Genomic DNA, 15,490 nt, shown 5'->3' on the forward strand with positions numbered 1-15,490 from the left:
CTGGGGCAACAGATCAGTTCCAACAGAGTACCTTCAAAGCCAGTGCTTTCTGTAATCCTCTGAAGACAGCAACATCTTGTTATTAGATGAGTGATTCAATCACCTAGGTAAACATTACACACTTGGTGGCAATCATAACCATCACCATATTTACCTCTGGGCACACTTCCTGTAACATGATCTTCACAATACTGCCATTTATAAGCCTAAGCAGACAAATGATTGTGATAGTAAGCCCTTACATTCCTGTATTCTACCTACAGAGGAAATTACAAAGTTAGTTTTACTCTACTGAAGCAACCCCCATTTCTTAGAACCTGTTCCATGTGGTGGCCAGCCTGGGGAGTCTTTTCTACAAAGGGCTGAGAGAGATACCTAGTGTCATTAAGCCTTCTCTGGGAAGGTACCAGACTGTGGACTAAGCACTAGGAAGAATCAACAGTAAACAGATACTGCTCCTTTGCTTATGTTCCCTCATGCTCAGCGGCTAAAATTTGGAGTGCAGAGAGTCACACTCAGCCTCCCTCAACCATCAGTGAGATGGATGCGTGTCTATCACGGCTAGTAAAATCCAATGAAGAGAGTTAAACCCTTTGTAAAGACTTATCGATTATTACTTTGAAACACTTCACTAAAAATCATATTGATGCTGTAAGTCTAAAACAAACAATTCCTTTACAGGGCAGATCATGGAGAAGTTGCAGTAATAGTGAATCAATTCCAGTTAACAGACGCTATGAGTGCTGTGACAAATAACTGCTTGCTCATCCCCAAAATGCACTACACACGGTGACCAAAGGGTTATCTTTAATTATTCAATAAACATAAATTCTATCAGAAAGACAGATGTATAACGCTTTCAGATGGTAGAATACTGACTGCTCTGTTCAATAATCAAGGTATTTCTAATTCCCTCCTGGTTAACCAAAACATAATTCCATGTACAACCCATTTGTCAACCTCAATCAAGGAAAGAATCAGTAAGTGCTACTGTGGAGGGGAGGAGAAAACTCCTGATAATCTGGTGGCAGCCTCCCTTCCCTCTCTCAGGTCCCCAGTAATCTGTGTATGGAATCACATTAATATTTTATCTTCCACTCCAATTGCTTTCCATTCTGCCTTGACTTGGAAGCTTTCCGTACTAAAAATAAACGTCTCGGTTTCTGTATGTATAAACCAAAATTACAGTGATACAAGTTCAAACTTGGAAAAATCTCAGAAACCCATTTCCATACAAACAGGAAGGACTCAAAATAATCACTAGAGTTAATTGGACAGCAGAGCCTAGCTATCTGATTGTGCCTACCACATCAGCTGGTGTCACAATTCCTTCTGTTTTCTGGCCCTACCTACTCTTCATCACATGCCCATATACTTCGAGTACTATTAGCACAACGATAAATAAAATACTGTACTATTGCCACTACTAAGCACCTTTCCCTCACGCCAAAGAAACGTCTTACCCCTACCCACCCACCAAACAAAAAAGCTTTCAATACATGACTGTTGCGAGAACATGATTACAAAAGTCATCACCATCATCTACAATCATATTTTCACCTGTTCATGTGGTGCACACCTGTGGGTTGTTGGCAATACACTTGATTGCAGTGGGGGAGATTCCAGGTTCACAACCAGCCCTGTCATCTTTGTTCTCTTAAGCGAATATGCCATGCAATCCCAAACCTGTGTGAACGCTATTGCCTCTTACAATACTATCTTGTTTATAAATCTTTTACCTTTTTAAGTGCGCAAAATAATAATGCAAAACCCAAGAACATATGTACAACAGTCAGAACAGCAATATATATATAAAAAAAATAATAATTCAAAGATCTTGGAAAGTGTACCAACATGCTTTTGTACTGCGACCTAATGTGCAAGCAGTAGACCACCCCACCACAGGTAAGAAATGAGAAATTTTGAGGGCTATTGAACACTGAATTTTCGCAGCTGAAAAGTATAAAGTTATTTAGCAGTGTTCAATAGCCTTCAAACTCACTTCTGTCTGTGGGTTACAGTGGTCCAGTAGAAAAAGACTGTAAAACAAAAACAGTGCAATACAGGTTGGACCAAGATTTTTTCAGTATTTTTTTTTTTTAAAACCCTTTTAAGGTTTGCATCATTTCATGCATTTTGAAAAACATAAAAAGATCTAAAGATGCCACACACTATTAACTAGACAGCATATAAAGAACATCTATATAAAAACAGGTTTTAGCCTATAAATATACTACTACTACTATCACAGGCATATATTTAAAATCAAGAATAAAAAACTGGTGCTTCGGGGACAACAGCTTCCCAGTTCATCCAGTTCAGTCTGAATTTTGATACTGCTCAAATGGCATATAGAATATGTTGGGGTTTTTTATTCAGTTCTTTCTAGTTGGCAAAACTAACACCTCAACGCAGCTGAATAAGATACAGGATTCATTTTATGGATGTGAATACTGATTTTTATAGGGCTTTTTAAAAGGGGATCTGAGAAATGGCATTTATTTACCAAGGGCTCAAATGTGAGCATTTGAATATTCTAGTGGGAAACACAAAACAGTTTCCATCATAATAATTAGATCCACTTACTATAAGTGAAATGACACCCTCCTTATGCACGGAAGTTGGTCAGTTTTTCCATTTATGCTTGCATATTTCAGCCTAAACCCATTCCCTAGCATGGATGCTTCATTGATGGCTGAGGGTAACACTTCAAAAATGAACTAGCTAAACAAACTTCCCAGCAGCACTTGACAGAGCTACACCTATTCTTCCCCATTTCCAAAGCAGTACAGAATTAATTACCAGTTCTATGGATCTATTGTAAGTATAATAGACTAAAGAGCTATCACAGACACATTTATTGTAAAAGCACAATCCCAAGAGTGTCTAGTAGAGGGCCAAAACGATTAACACAAATGCTTTGTCAGATCAAAGATAAAACCTGCACCGCCCAATTGAGGAATGAATTAGAACAGTGGGTTATCTTTCAAATTAACCAGGGCAGTTAGTGAGGAAAATTTCATGAAAGTGTAATTCTTAGCCTTTGTGAATCCACACAGCAGGCATTCTGCCAGCTGACAAGATGATGAAATTTTCATGCTTAAAAAAGCCCTCTTCATTTCCCAATTTAGATTAGCTAGCGTTTCTCTCTCTTTTCATCTATTTGCTCTTCTGAAGCAGAATTAAAAAAAAAAAGAAAAAAAAAAGAAAGCACACAACAGGATCAATCTCTCATAGAATAATGAATTTCTGAAAAGAAATAAAACCTTTGCATGTCATTTTTTTTAGATATATTTACAATTAGGAGTAAGATTATCAAAATCGATATTGTTAATACCATTAAGAAATCCATAAATACTGGAGCAATGGTAGATATGTTTTGGAAGACAGATATAAAACATTTCAATGTTTAGTGGCAAAAAATGATTGCGGAAACAGAAAATTTTATATAAAGGTGCGTAATTTACAAAAACAATGGGACTGTAGGAGGCTTACAAAATTCTATTTATGCACTTACATTTGCATCTTTTTAAAGGAAAGAAGTATATCACCATTGTATTTATTTATTTATCAGTTTCATGTGCCAAAAAGGGCAAGTAGATTTTCCACTTTTAGATTTTATGGCACTCCCCCCTGCCCCTGAATTTACACAGCCACATATAAAAGCATTTCAATAGACTAAAGGAAACAACATGCAATGATTTCAAACACTTAAAAAAAATCTGATTCAAAGCTCACTGAAAAAAAAGTAAGCTTATTCATTTCAGCAAGCTGTGGATCACGCCGAAAGGCTCTTGATAGGGCTGTCTTCTTAAAAGGTAGCTCATTATTTTAAAGGTTAAAAAATTCATTTTCACATTTTATGTTTTTGTGTTATGTGCCATTTGACCACACACAAACAACAGTAATATCTAAAAAAAATTAAAATTATGGAGTGACAAAGTTAGACAATATATTTGTCTATTTTAAATTGCTATTTCTGCGCCTTTCAGGTGCAATCACTACAATAGCAGACTGTTAAATAAGCGTCTCAAAGTTTCACCTAATGTTTTGTTCAGACAGTTCTTTGCCATACTACTTCTGGGTGTGTCTTTATAGCTTATAGGATTATATATATTAGTGCAAACACCCATTTGATGAATTTCAACTCCAGCTGTTATACAGTCACTACAAGTACTTGATGAAAGGAATAAACTAAAACTCACAGCATCTGATTTTCTAAGAGCTAACAGGACAAAAAGTTTACTTGCCCAACTCTGTGGAAAGCCCTTTTGCAAAATGAAAATTGTTGTGCAATTTGGAAATTACTTTTTACAGTGAAAATAATCTTGCATTTCTAGAGTCTGAATGCATTCCACAGTCAAAAAGTAGTTTTAAACCTTATTATTATAGCTAACTAGGTTAAAAGTAAATTCTCAGTACTAAAAATATAACCGAGTTTATAAAGCTTTTACTTACAAGGACAAAGAAATTCCTTTTGAAGGACACTTCATTATCCTATATACCATGTAGTAAGATACTTAACAGATTTTAATACAATATAAGCAAATTGTAATGTTCAATATTCAAACATTTCAGTTTGGTTCACAGCTTGGTCTTAATTAAAAAAAAAAAAAAAAAAACCAAACCACAAACTATTACACCATGTTTTGTTCTTAGCAGTAATAACAATTTTTCCTGCCCTTAAATGTACCTTCCTTCCTTCATCAAGTTTACTATTGCACATCTTATGCACATGTTTTCTAGCACCTTATATGCCAGAAATTACTTAGCATGTGGCATTGTGTATTATCATAATGTACATACATTAAATCTAAAAAGTTAATCAGAAGTAACTTTCATATAAATGCAGTCTGTGTAAACATATTACTTTGACATATTATTTAATAACACATTGTATAATTTAATATAATATGCATAGTAATAACAATTGAATGATAATTTTGTAGCCAGTTGGACTTTGCAATAAAGTAACATGAGATCTCGCATTTTGGTAACTTCACCTGTCCAAGTCATCTACCTTTAACTTCAACAGAAAGGAACAATCTACCCCTACCTTGTGAAATACTGCCTGAATTTAAATACTCTAAGAAAGTTTTGTGCTCCTTTTCATGCAAAGACCTTCAAAAGAAGTATTTATACATTCAGAAATTATTACATTTCCAGGAAAGAGCTTAGAAAACTTACCTACAATTGCAATAAGAACTAACATAGAAGAAAGATAACACAAAATGCACACTTAGTATTAAACTATAATGATAATTCTTAGCATTGTAGCTGCTGTCTGCAAAATACTTAAGAAAACACACCACTAATTCGATAAGCCATTCATTTACAGGTCAGATTTTCACAAACAATTTACATTTTTGAGTATATCAAAGGTTATGAGCACCCAAAGGTTATGAGTGCCTTCAAAATTGATGTCTGCCCTGAAGCTGCGAAAACAGGCAATGTTGGACAACCAAAAAAGGCAGGCAGGCAATAGGATGAGAAGATCTATGAAAATTTGACCAAAATGGCTAGCTGCCAATTCACAAAATATGATGCTTCCAGCATATTAGAGATGCAAAACATACTGATGTAATTTAAAAATCATGGCTTTTTTTCCCCTAACCAGTCAACACTTTGGACAGGGCGAAGACGGAAATTTCAAGTATTACACTTTTTTTTTTCCCCACAATGCCATACAAAGCCAACCACTACCACTGGCACTTTGGATTTCTTGCACTGCCCCCCAAAAAAGAGCACTGTATCAAATTAATTAACTACCCACCTTTCTCCTCTTTTTTCCCCTCCCCATCATTATGAAGAAAGATTCATAGTATTTCCCTTCCTACTGTCCTTCAAAGAATTTTTACAGAGCTACATTCAGTTTTCCTTTTCACAATGTAACACAATATACATCAAATTAGGTTGGAGAAAGACAATCAGATTTCAATTACATGAGAAACTGATATCTGCATATTTGATAGGCTTCATAGATTTTTCTCAAAAACATTAAGATAATCAACTCTGCACTTTTTCATCTAAAAATCTGGAAAACAGAGCTACTACGTCTGTAATAATGCCGACACACAAAGAAGTTTAAATACATCTGACTATCTTGACCTGAGACTGAACTAAGAAAACAAACATTCTAAATTAGTATTTGAAATGATTAATTGATTGTTTTATTTTCATAAAGTTGGGTTTTGACGTTGCATGCTATTACCTTGGACTATAAAAAAAAAAAGTAACAGGACAGTCACTAAAAACTCAGCACCACTTAGAAAACTCATTTCATATGGCAGAATATTTTCTGAATACTTACATTATAGTATTTTCTGAGGTAGCGTCTAATATCCATCAGTAATTTGTTGTTCATTTGAACCACATAGTTGAAAGGAGGCTCTTCACATTCAGTCTTACTGCACCTTTGCAAGCTGGGTTCAATAAATCGCCCCTGAAAACAGAAGTGTAAAAACAGCATGCATCATTACAACAGATGATGGTAGCAGAAGTTATCACAGGAGTTTAGACTAATAACACATTTTTTAAAAATAATAGTCTTAAAGGGCGTCTAATATCTAGGCCTTCTTTTTTCTCATCACAGTTGGCCATACCCATACAAAGAATTCTCTGACCTACAGTTTTCCCATTCTCTTGTTAATGAAAGGTCTTTTGGAGAACATGCTGCTTCACCTGCTACAAAGTTAATCATTCAAAAAATGATGTTGAGCAAAAAAATTAATCTGTGGACAAATCGCACTCCCTCATCTCCCCCCAGACAACACAGGTTTGTTGTTTTATCAGGGACATCAAAGTCCTGCCCAAGTCCACTGATCAGAACATTGAAATGAACCTTATAGATACCAATTATGAAATCACCAACAGGGCTGTAGACAAACCTCGTTGAACAAGAATGACATGATCATCTTTTATTTTCTCCAAGTGCAAGAATAGCTCTTACAGTTTTACACCATCTCATTCCCCTTACTTTCCAAACTTCCCGAACACCTGACATTAAAATTTCAGAACCTGGAAGTGATGCGTGAACAGCTGAAATTAAGGTGGTAGAATTCTCATTAAAATAAGATCAACCTGGTAGGTTGGACCATTTATACAACTTTTAGAAAACTTTCTTTCAAGGTAAGACTTAGGTTTTGTGAGCCATCTTGGCTAAACCGTCACCCACAACACTGAATAATTCCAGGTGGAAAGGAAGGGGTTTTTTTGGTTTGGTTTAGGGGTTTCTTTTGTTGGTTTATGGAGTTTTTTTGTTGTTTTGTTTTTTTAAGGAGTCTGACATCCACTTCTCTCCAGTTAGACCATCTGCAAGTTGTCAAGCCTACATGCAATTAACTATCTTATTTACAGCTGTAATGAACAAAAGTCAAGGATTCACAAAGTATCACTGAATTTGTGTGTCTTTTCCCTCTTACTTGCTTCCAAAGACTGCTTTATTTTGATTCAAAAAAATGCAAAACATCTGCTGTTTGTCCAAATTAACTTAAAATAATTACTTTTAATTTAGATAAAAGATTTATTTGCTTTCAGTTTCAAGGTTTTCACTACTCTGAAGCTTGCTAATTTGCCAATGACTAATACATACATAACATCGCTGTAGAGTTAAATACTTGGCCCTATTTCAAGTTGTGATCCAAGGTCAGAGATACATTTTTTGGCAGAACTTCTCAACAAGAATGTACCCCTATGACTTTTTATGTTCAATACACAAAGACAGAAGGAAAGATAACACAGAAAAACCTTACTGTCAAGAAGGGAGGTGGGACGTAGCAAGATAAACACAAGTTTCAAAAACACTTTGTTCCAATTAATATGATTTAGAATAAGAAATTGCCATTGCTATACAAAAGTTTCATTAAATAGAGAACTGGAAGTTACTAAGGTGTTAAGATAAGGATTCCTTAAAAAGTTACAGCAACGACTGTGGGCAAACAGATTGATCATTGACGACTGTGGGCAAACAGATTAATGAAGCCAGATAATCTCACATGTTCTGCTAGACGACACAGCTGAAATGCAAAAATGGGAAAAATATTTCAGCACTATCCTATCAGCAAATTTCTGTTCCAAAGCTATAAATAGCAGGACTCAAACAATATGGTATCTTTTCCTACATCATATGAATCCTATCCGAAAAGCCGTTTTCTCTACAAGTATTTTTCTCCCTCACTGATGAACAGAAAAGAAACAGGAAAAAAAACTAACCGAACCATCAAAGACATTGTCATAAATATTTTCTGTTCCGCATTTGAGGCAGCAGAACTTGAATCTTTCACAATTCCTATATTTCTCCTCATCAGTGAGCTGAGCTGGGCCACCAACCAAGGCATCATTCTCCTCATCTTTATGGTAATGGTGATGGACTCTGAATTGGGAGGGATCCAGTCCTATTAATAAGAAACAAGAATTTCAAAAGACTAACAGGTCAACCATGCAAGTAGGCTCATTTTTCATATGCTTGGTGAAGCAGATTCAAAAGAAAGTTACAAAATGTAAATTCAGAAGCTGAAAATCTCTCCTTAGTAAAACTTCCTCTATAAAACAAATACACTTCACAATTTTTAACCATGAATAAAGGTTCATGAAACATGAAGAAATCTTACTTATCTTCTTACGCAAGATTGCTTTATAAATAAAACAAGCACACTGCACTGTCATGGGAGTATGCAACAGAACATTTTGTTTCTGAGGAAACCACTCCTAACGGACGGCTTTATTGTTATTTTCTTCTTAAGTTACGTTGAAAATATTTCAATAAAAACGTGCATCGTTATTAAGAAACAGTCTTTAAATCAAAATGGCACCATTAAAACTGAAAACAGAGAATAAAACCCCATTAAAGAAACGCGGGTGCACTGCTATTACCAACTCCTTCAAGTCCGTATACAACTGCCAACTCTGATTTCAATGCAGTGGTCGATTTCATTTTGGCTCAGTGGTTAACAGCATGTAGGTTTCAATCTAATGCAGTGGTTAAAATTCAGCAGCAGCATTTAAAACGGCAGCGCTGGAGACAAAATGCTTTATTTTTGATTGCCAGAACTCAAGATTTTAAACAAATAAATACACAAAAGAGATCCTAAAAATACTGATTCAACCACAAATAAGTAAATAAGCAAGCAAGCACGAAGTTCACTGCTCTAGGACTAAGACTGCCAAAGTAAACTTAATAAAGACCCACGGGTTTTGTCATCCTTTGTCATGTGCAACCTTTTAGAAGTCCATGTATCCCATTTACAGTTTTTTTTGTTAACTCTAGCAAATAGCACATGCTAGAAAAAAAAATTAATCAAATGAGCATGCAGATGAAAACGTTGAGAAAACTATGGCTTACTTTATAATTAAGAAGAAAACATCAGAGAAGCACTTTTAAAAATATTTTTAACAGAGACTAATTAAGCCAAGTAACAGATTAGCATGTATTAAGCCATATCTTGTGTGAATTTCAATAACAAATGAAATAATTACTAAAAAGAGCAAGAAAGATTACAAATAGAAAGTGAAGCTAGATTTTACAGTTCTTCTTAACCTTACTATACAGTATCAGGAGACTTAAAGACAATGTTTGGGAACAATATTCAGTTAAGCTAGACAAATATTATTGCACATATAAAACAGTTGTGTTATACATGAAGATATAGATTGTTTTTACATAAAAGATTCGATATGTGTGACTTTACTATCACTACTCCGAATTTCTATTTTGCAATCATAAAACAAATTCAAGGGCAAGGAAAAACTCCATTGCCAAATAAGTTTATTTGGTTCTTGATAGAATAGGGGTTTCACTAAAATTTAATCAATCTTCCCAATTTTGATTTTATCAAAATAAACAAATGTCAGTGCATAAGGGTAACAATTCACTTCCAAGACATTCTTAAACTTTTAATACAGTTCTCTACTATTAATTAAAAGGAAGAGCAAACAAAGCAAAAACCATTGCTAATAGCTTATTTTACACTCTAATACATACGATACCCCCCAAAAAAGACTGTGGGATTTGGGTGTTTTTTTTTTTTTTAAATTTTTTTTTTTTTTTTTTTTTTTATGAAAGTTTTTTAAAGGATTGGTAATATATTTGCTGTTTTAGGAAACTAAGAGTATGTTCTGCAACACACAGGTAGTAGAGAAAAGGTTTAGAAAGGGGACTTGAGTTTAGTATTAAGATTTTGCAAAAAATAACTAAGTATGTAGTAGGTTGGATCTAAGATATTAATGGTGAATACAAACAAAAATTCTCAGTTTACTCTGAGTTCAGAAGTGGAACGAAAAAACATCGTTGCAACTTTCCGATACAGACGCCATTAAAGTTCAGCTAGAAGTCTATCTTCGGTTGTTTCCCAAAAGGCAAATATAGAGTAAAGTAGTTCACTAAATAAAAGATAAAAGGAGATAAATTCTGGTCTTCAGACAACTGCAGTTTTCCAATATTGAGTCAAAACCAATGACATGAAATAAGCATCTGGACATTTGGTAATAATTTAATAGGAAAAAAAAAGTTATTCATTGGAGGAATTTAAATCACACCTATCTCTGAACTTTCTTAGCTGTTTTGGCTGGAGAAAACAACAGGAAAAATATTGTGATGATTCAAGTGTACATCTAACTTCTGGTGTGTGAACAGCCCCAGTGAAATCAAAGGGACTACAAATCAGGCTTTTAAAGAACATGCCTACCTTAATTATCTTGTGGAATTGGGGCCTAGTTTATCTATTATCTCCTTTCAGGAATAGTTAGTTGGTTCAGTTAATCCATTTCAGCACACTAACTGGTATCTTCTCGGACCAGGTCACACTGGTCATATTACTCTACTCGGTAAATGAAACAGGGACTATCTGATGGGTGGGTGGGGGAAAACACCCGGTTTTGGTAATTTTTAAATGAATAGGATGAGACTAATCAGTGAATTTCTTTGAACTCTTTTTTTTTTCCCCATGACAAAAAAAAAAACAAAAAAAACAAACAACAAAGGGACTTCGACTTACTGTGACACAAAAATCTTCAGGGCTATCATTAAATTACCTGCACCACAGGTAAGCCTTCCAACCTCACCAAAACTGCAAGGTTGCACGCATGACAAAGAAACGTAACATTAAAAACACGCTGATGAACCTAGCATGACGAAAGTAAATAATAAAAGTACGTTCCAGGACTTGTTCCTTAATTATTTAATGGAATTACTAAAACATTGACTAACTAGCAAGCAAAAGAGGTCACTCAAGAAACTGAAAAAAGGTCAAATGAATTTTACTAGTCGCAGTATTTTAAAAAGAACATTTCTGCAGATGGTTTTTACGCGTCTTTCCACGCACCCGCCTGCCTATCCCCGTGCCTGCACCCTCCCCGGGGAACAGAAGCGCAGCACGGAGCGAGGCAGGCGCGCCCCAGAGCCTCAGCCGCCGGGGAGAGGCTCGGCGGGACGCTGGCCGGTTTCCCCGCCGACCGCTGAACAAAGCCCGAGGGCTTTTCCCTGGATTTCGTATTTCAACCGCAGGTTAGTGGGGAAGCACGGAAAGTTTCCCCGCCTGCACCTTTGCCCGTTAGACATTTTGTGAGAGGCAGGGAAACGGCACGCAGGGAAACGGCATCCGGTGCTGCCACCTCGAGGCTACGGCCGCGCATTTCAGTCAGAGCGACGCGGCGGGGGCCGGGGCCGGGGCCGCCCGCCCTCTGAATCCAACCCTGGGCGGCCGAGGCCTCTGCCCTTCGGAAACGCACGCTTTTTTATTTTTCTCAAAGATGTCCTCCTGCGCTGCCAAGCTAGCGTGCCTTCTGCGTGGGGTCCTCAACACGGCCTCTTGCGCACTCAGAAGACGCGACATGCTTTAGCAAGTCTCAGTTTCTAAGCAGGTCTAGAGCATCTCAAAAAAACCCCAGCTAGACCACAAACAGCAAAATTCGTACACTTTGGGGTTTATTGCTGTATTGTCATGAAGTTTCGTCATTACTTTAATCTTAATTTCCATCATTCTCCTCTTGCTTAACTCCCTAATGTGAAAAAACCAATAAAAAAAGACAGAACCTGATGTAATTCCTGCGTGCCACGGAGGAGAGCACAACTGTCCTGGTTGCTGTCAGGAGTCAGTCTGAGTAGCTGCCAAATACTATATTAAAAGCACCTATTAAATAACTCTCTAGGAAGAATTAAAAAAAAAAAAAGACAGCATCTTTAAGGTGGTGGTGGGTTTCCTTACAAGGAACAGCTAACATGCAGACACTGCGTGGAAGGAGGAACCAGTACTGTGAAGTACTCTTAATGACAAGCCTCATCAGGACCCAGGACTCCCTAAAATTAGACAACCTTCTGAAGAAATGCCCAAATGCCAAGCAATCTGCAGAGCACCAACGTGCACATCCACCTGTAAGGCAGCAGCACACATCTCTTTCAGAAGACCATGACACAGCCTAGGACAGCAGTCAGCAACTTCCACAATTCAGAGAAAATGATGGCACGCAGTAACAGCTACAAAACTTCCATGGTTAAATGACTCTGCTTCCATCATGTTTAGATACTTTTGACAACACAGAAATAAGATGTGATTTTTCTTTGAGACATGGAGCTGTATTTATGTATCAACAAAAACCCCTTACTTTAAATAAGTTAAAAGAATTGTTCTGCCACTACAGTTCTTTTCGTTTAAAAGCCATAGGTATCTTCAGGATGAAGTAAGTAAGGTCTCCAAGCATTTAAGAAGATCAGATTTATTGAATAATATTACTGATCAGATTGCACACTTTACTTAGCTTCAGAAACCCTGACAATCCTCATCTTGTCACTGCTTTTCCTCGAGAATGTCAAGAAAAAGAGAGTGAATGCAGGAGTATGCCCATGAGGTTCTCATTTTTAGGAACAATGAATTTCCATCTCTCAAAGGCTAGGCAGACCTCCTACAACGTCCGAAAACAAAAGGCAATTTTCAGCTTGATTCCATAGTGAATGAATATGGTATTTAAGGAGTTCTCTGCAATTTTTAGGTGTGGTTATTTGCTTTTGTTCTTTAGCGTCTAAAATAGCTTAAAATAACTTGCTTTGAGCACAGACAGAACAAAGAACTTTTCACCATTTTGGTATGAGCCAAGCTTCCCTAAGCAGAGCTCAGTTTTATCTACTTGGACTAATGCGGTGACATGTCAGTGAAACATCCACCTTATAAAGAGATTCTGTTAAATATGAAACCGAGGTGTTTTTTCTACAACCATTCTCCCTGTACAGACACATACCCTACGTAACACAATAAATCAGATCAGGTGGAGGAAGACACACACACAATGAGAATCCAACCAAGTTTTGGTCCACAGATACGACACTTAGATATCCTCCAGAACACCAGCTTTCTTCTTCAGAACAGAAAAATATGCTCTTTTGCAACAAGATAGGAAAAACGTCAGGAATTTGGATGTGTAACATGATGAAAATACTAAGCAAAAAAGCCCAACTTAGCAACACAGAACAGTAAACAGTTTTCATGTTTGCTTGTTTTAGCAAGCTGGGCTCAAGTATCTTGTACGCTTTTGTATCTTGTAAACTATTTTCAATTTCTTTGAAACAAAGCCACTTGACTATCCCTCCAGTACTGTTAAAAAAAAGCTGTAAGATAACTTCAGCTTGCAACGATTTATGTACGACTCTGATTAAGTGCTGTATATAAAGACCTAAGTAGAGCAGAAGTTTTGAAAAAGACCTGACTACCCCCAAGCTCAATTTAAGCATTCCCAAGAAAACAAAGCTGGAGAAGGAGATAAAATTTTTACAGCACAGCAAGGTCAAACTGAACACATTTCAGATCTAAGATTGTAATAGATACATACAGGTTTTCAGACTGACAATTGTGGACTATTAATAAACTCTCAGCTGCATGATGCTATTATAGACCATAAAAGAAATTTTCATCTTGAATGTACTACAGCGCAAAAAGCAGCATAGGCATTTGCAAACAGTAGATGCTGTCAAGTGGCACACAGTTCTTAAGATCTGGGCACTTAATTTAGGTGCCTGAAGGCAGCCAGCCTTTTCTGAAAATCCAACTTGTTGTGAGTAAGGAACAACTCTGAATTTGAGCTTAACTCTACAAGACTAACAATCTTTGCCAAATAAAATAAATTAGGTTCAGAAATCCTTCCTGTCTTTTACCGAAATGAAGTAAAAGTTTACCGCCTATTTTAAACCGCTTCAACCTAACCAAGAGTGCTTGACCTTTTCAGTGAGGCATACCACATAGTCCACTCTGACATCAAGGGAAAGTTGTATATCAAGGCCCTGCCACAAACAGCATGATTTGTATGGTCAGTCTGCATGCGTGAAGCAGGGCTGGCACCTCCTCAAAGCACCAGAGCTGTTGAGGACACACTGCAACATCAAATGCCTCCAAGAAATACCCTTGCAGCCTCCCAGAAAAAGCAAAATTCCTGTCTTTTTTTTTCCTTTTTTTTACCGACAACTTGGAAATGGGGGTGGAAAAAGCTGCATGTTACACAGACTGTCTTGGGAGATGAAGATCTTTAATGGCTATCACCCTTCTTGAGAAGCAACAAGACAGGAACTTACTTGCACACATTTTAAGTGCAAACTGCGAGCTCACCATGAGCAGAACCCTCTGTTAGTAAGGAAGCTACAGAGATGCAGTGTCCCAGGTGAACAGTCCTGAAGGCAACACGCTGCCGGTTGGCTTTAAGTGACCAAATCCTGGATCTTGGCCATTACCTAAACACAAACTGTTGAGGACTAACTCTTCCTTTGAGCATTCCAAAATTCTGAACAAAATAATTTCTGCAGGTCTGAACTTCCTTTAGACATGGGCATAGCATCAAACAGGAGATTATTAAACCGACACAGTGCAACTCTAAAAATGTTTTCTTGTGGGAGAGGACAGTCTTGTCAAGAACTCAGCAGCCAGCAAGAGTAACAACTTTTCCCGTGTCCTTGAGTAACAGTTTTAAAAATAGTGAACTAGATGTGGGATACAAATCACAAAATTTCTGTTTATCAAGGAGATCAATCATGTCTGTTGGTGAATCACTTTTAGGGAGGAAACAACACTAAAAGGATTACACACACAGCATTGTATTTTCATGGAAAGAGACCTGATAGAACTGTTAACAGTTTTTCAACACTTGTACTTCTTTCTAGGTAAGAAGCCTAGGAAACGTAGAAGACAGAGGCAATTGGGCAGAAAAATCTCTAACTCTAATTCCTTTGACATCCTCTTAAGAGGAAAAACAACAAGAGCAATTCCCTGTTGCTCATTTGAATAAAAACTGGTGATTCTGTGGGTCACTAGCATTAGTCACATTTTTTATAGCCCTTTTTTTTTTGGCCACTTCGTTTCTCCATATGGAGCAGGCAAGACTGTTAATAAGGTTTTATGTTTCTATTATCCACTAGGTCAGTTCTAGCAAACAAAATTCTTCATTTACACCCGACTAAACATTTGTGTTCTTTCATTATAACTATGACTGCTTTCTCCCTGGAAAGATGCTAGAGATG

At 36.8% G+C, this 15,490-nt stretch overlaps 1 protein-coding gene across 1 annotated transcript in view; it reads right to left on the reverse strand.

The window, feature by feature from the left end:
• POLA1 (polymerase (DNA directed), alpha 1, catalytic subunit) overlaps window positions 1–15,490 on the reverse strand; it is a 208,145-nt gene that overhangs the window by 104,543 nt on the left and 88,112 nt on the right. Inside the window, exons 32-33 of the mRNA XM_009321121.1 lie at window positions 8,212–8,393; window positions 6,311–6,442 (exon numbers count right to left, since the gene is read on the reverse strand). Of these exons, the coding sequence (XP_009319396.1) occupies window positions 6,311–6,442; window positions 8,212–8,393 (314 nt within the window). The remainder of the gene's footprint in view (window positions 1–6,310; window positions 6,443–8,211; window positions 8,394–15,490) is intronic.

Source organism: Pygoscelis adeliae, unplaced genomic scaffold (assembly GCF_000699105.1).
Source record: "Pygoscelis adeliae isolate BGI_AS28 unplaced genomic scaffold, ASM69910v1 Scaffold53, whole genome shotgun sequence".
NCBI classification, from domain to species: domain Eukaryota; kingdom Metazoa; phylum Chordata; class Aves; order Sphenisciformes; family Spheniscidae; genus Pygoscelis; species Pygoscelis adeliae.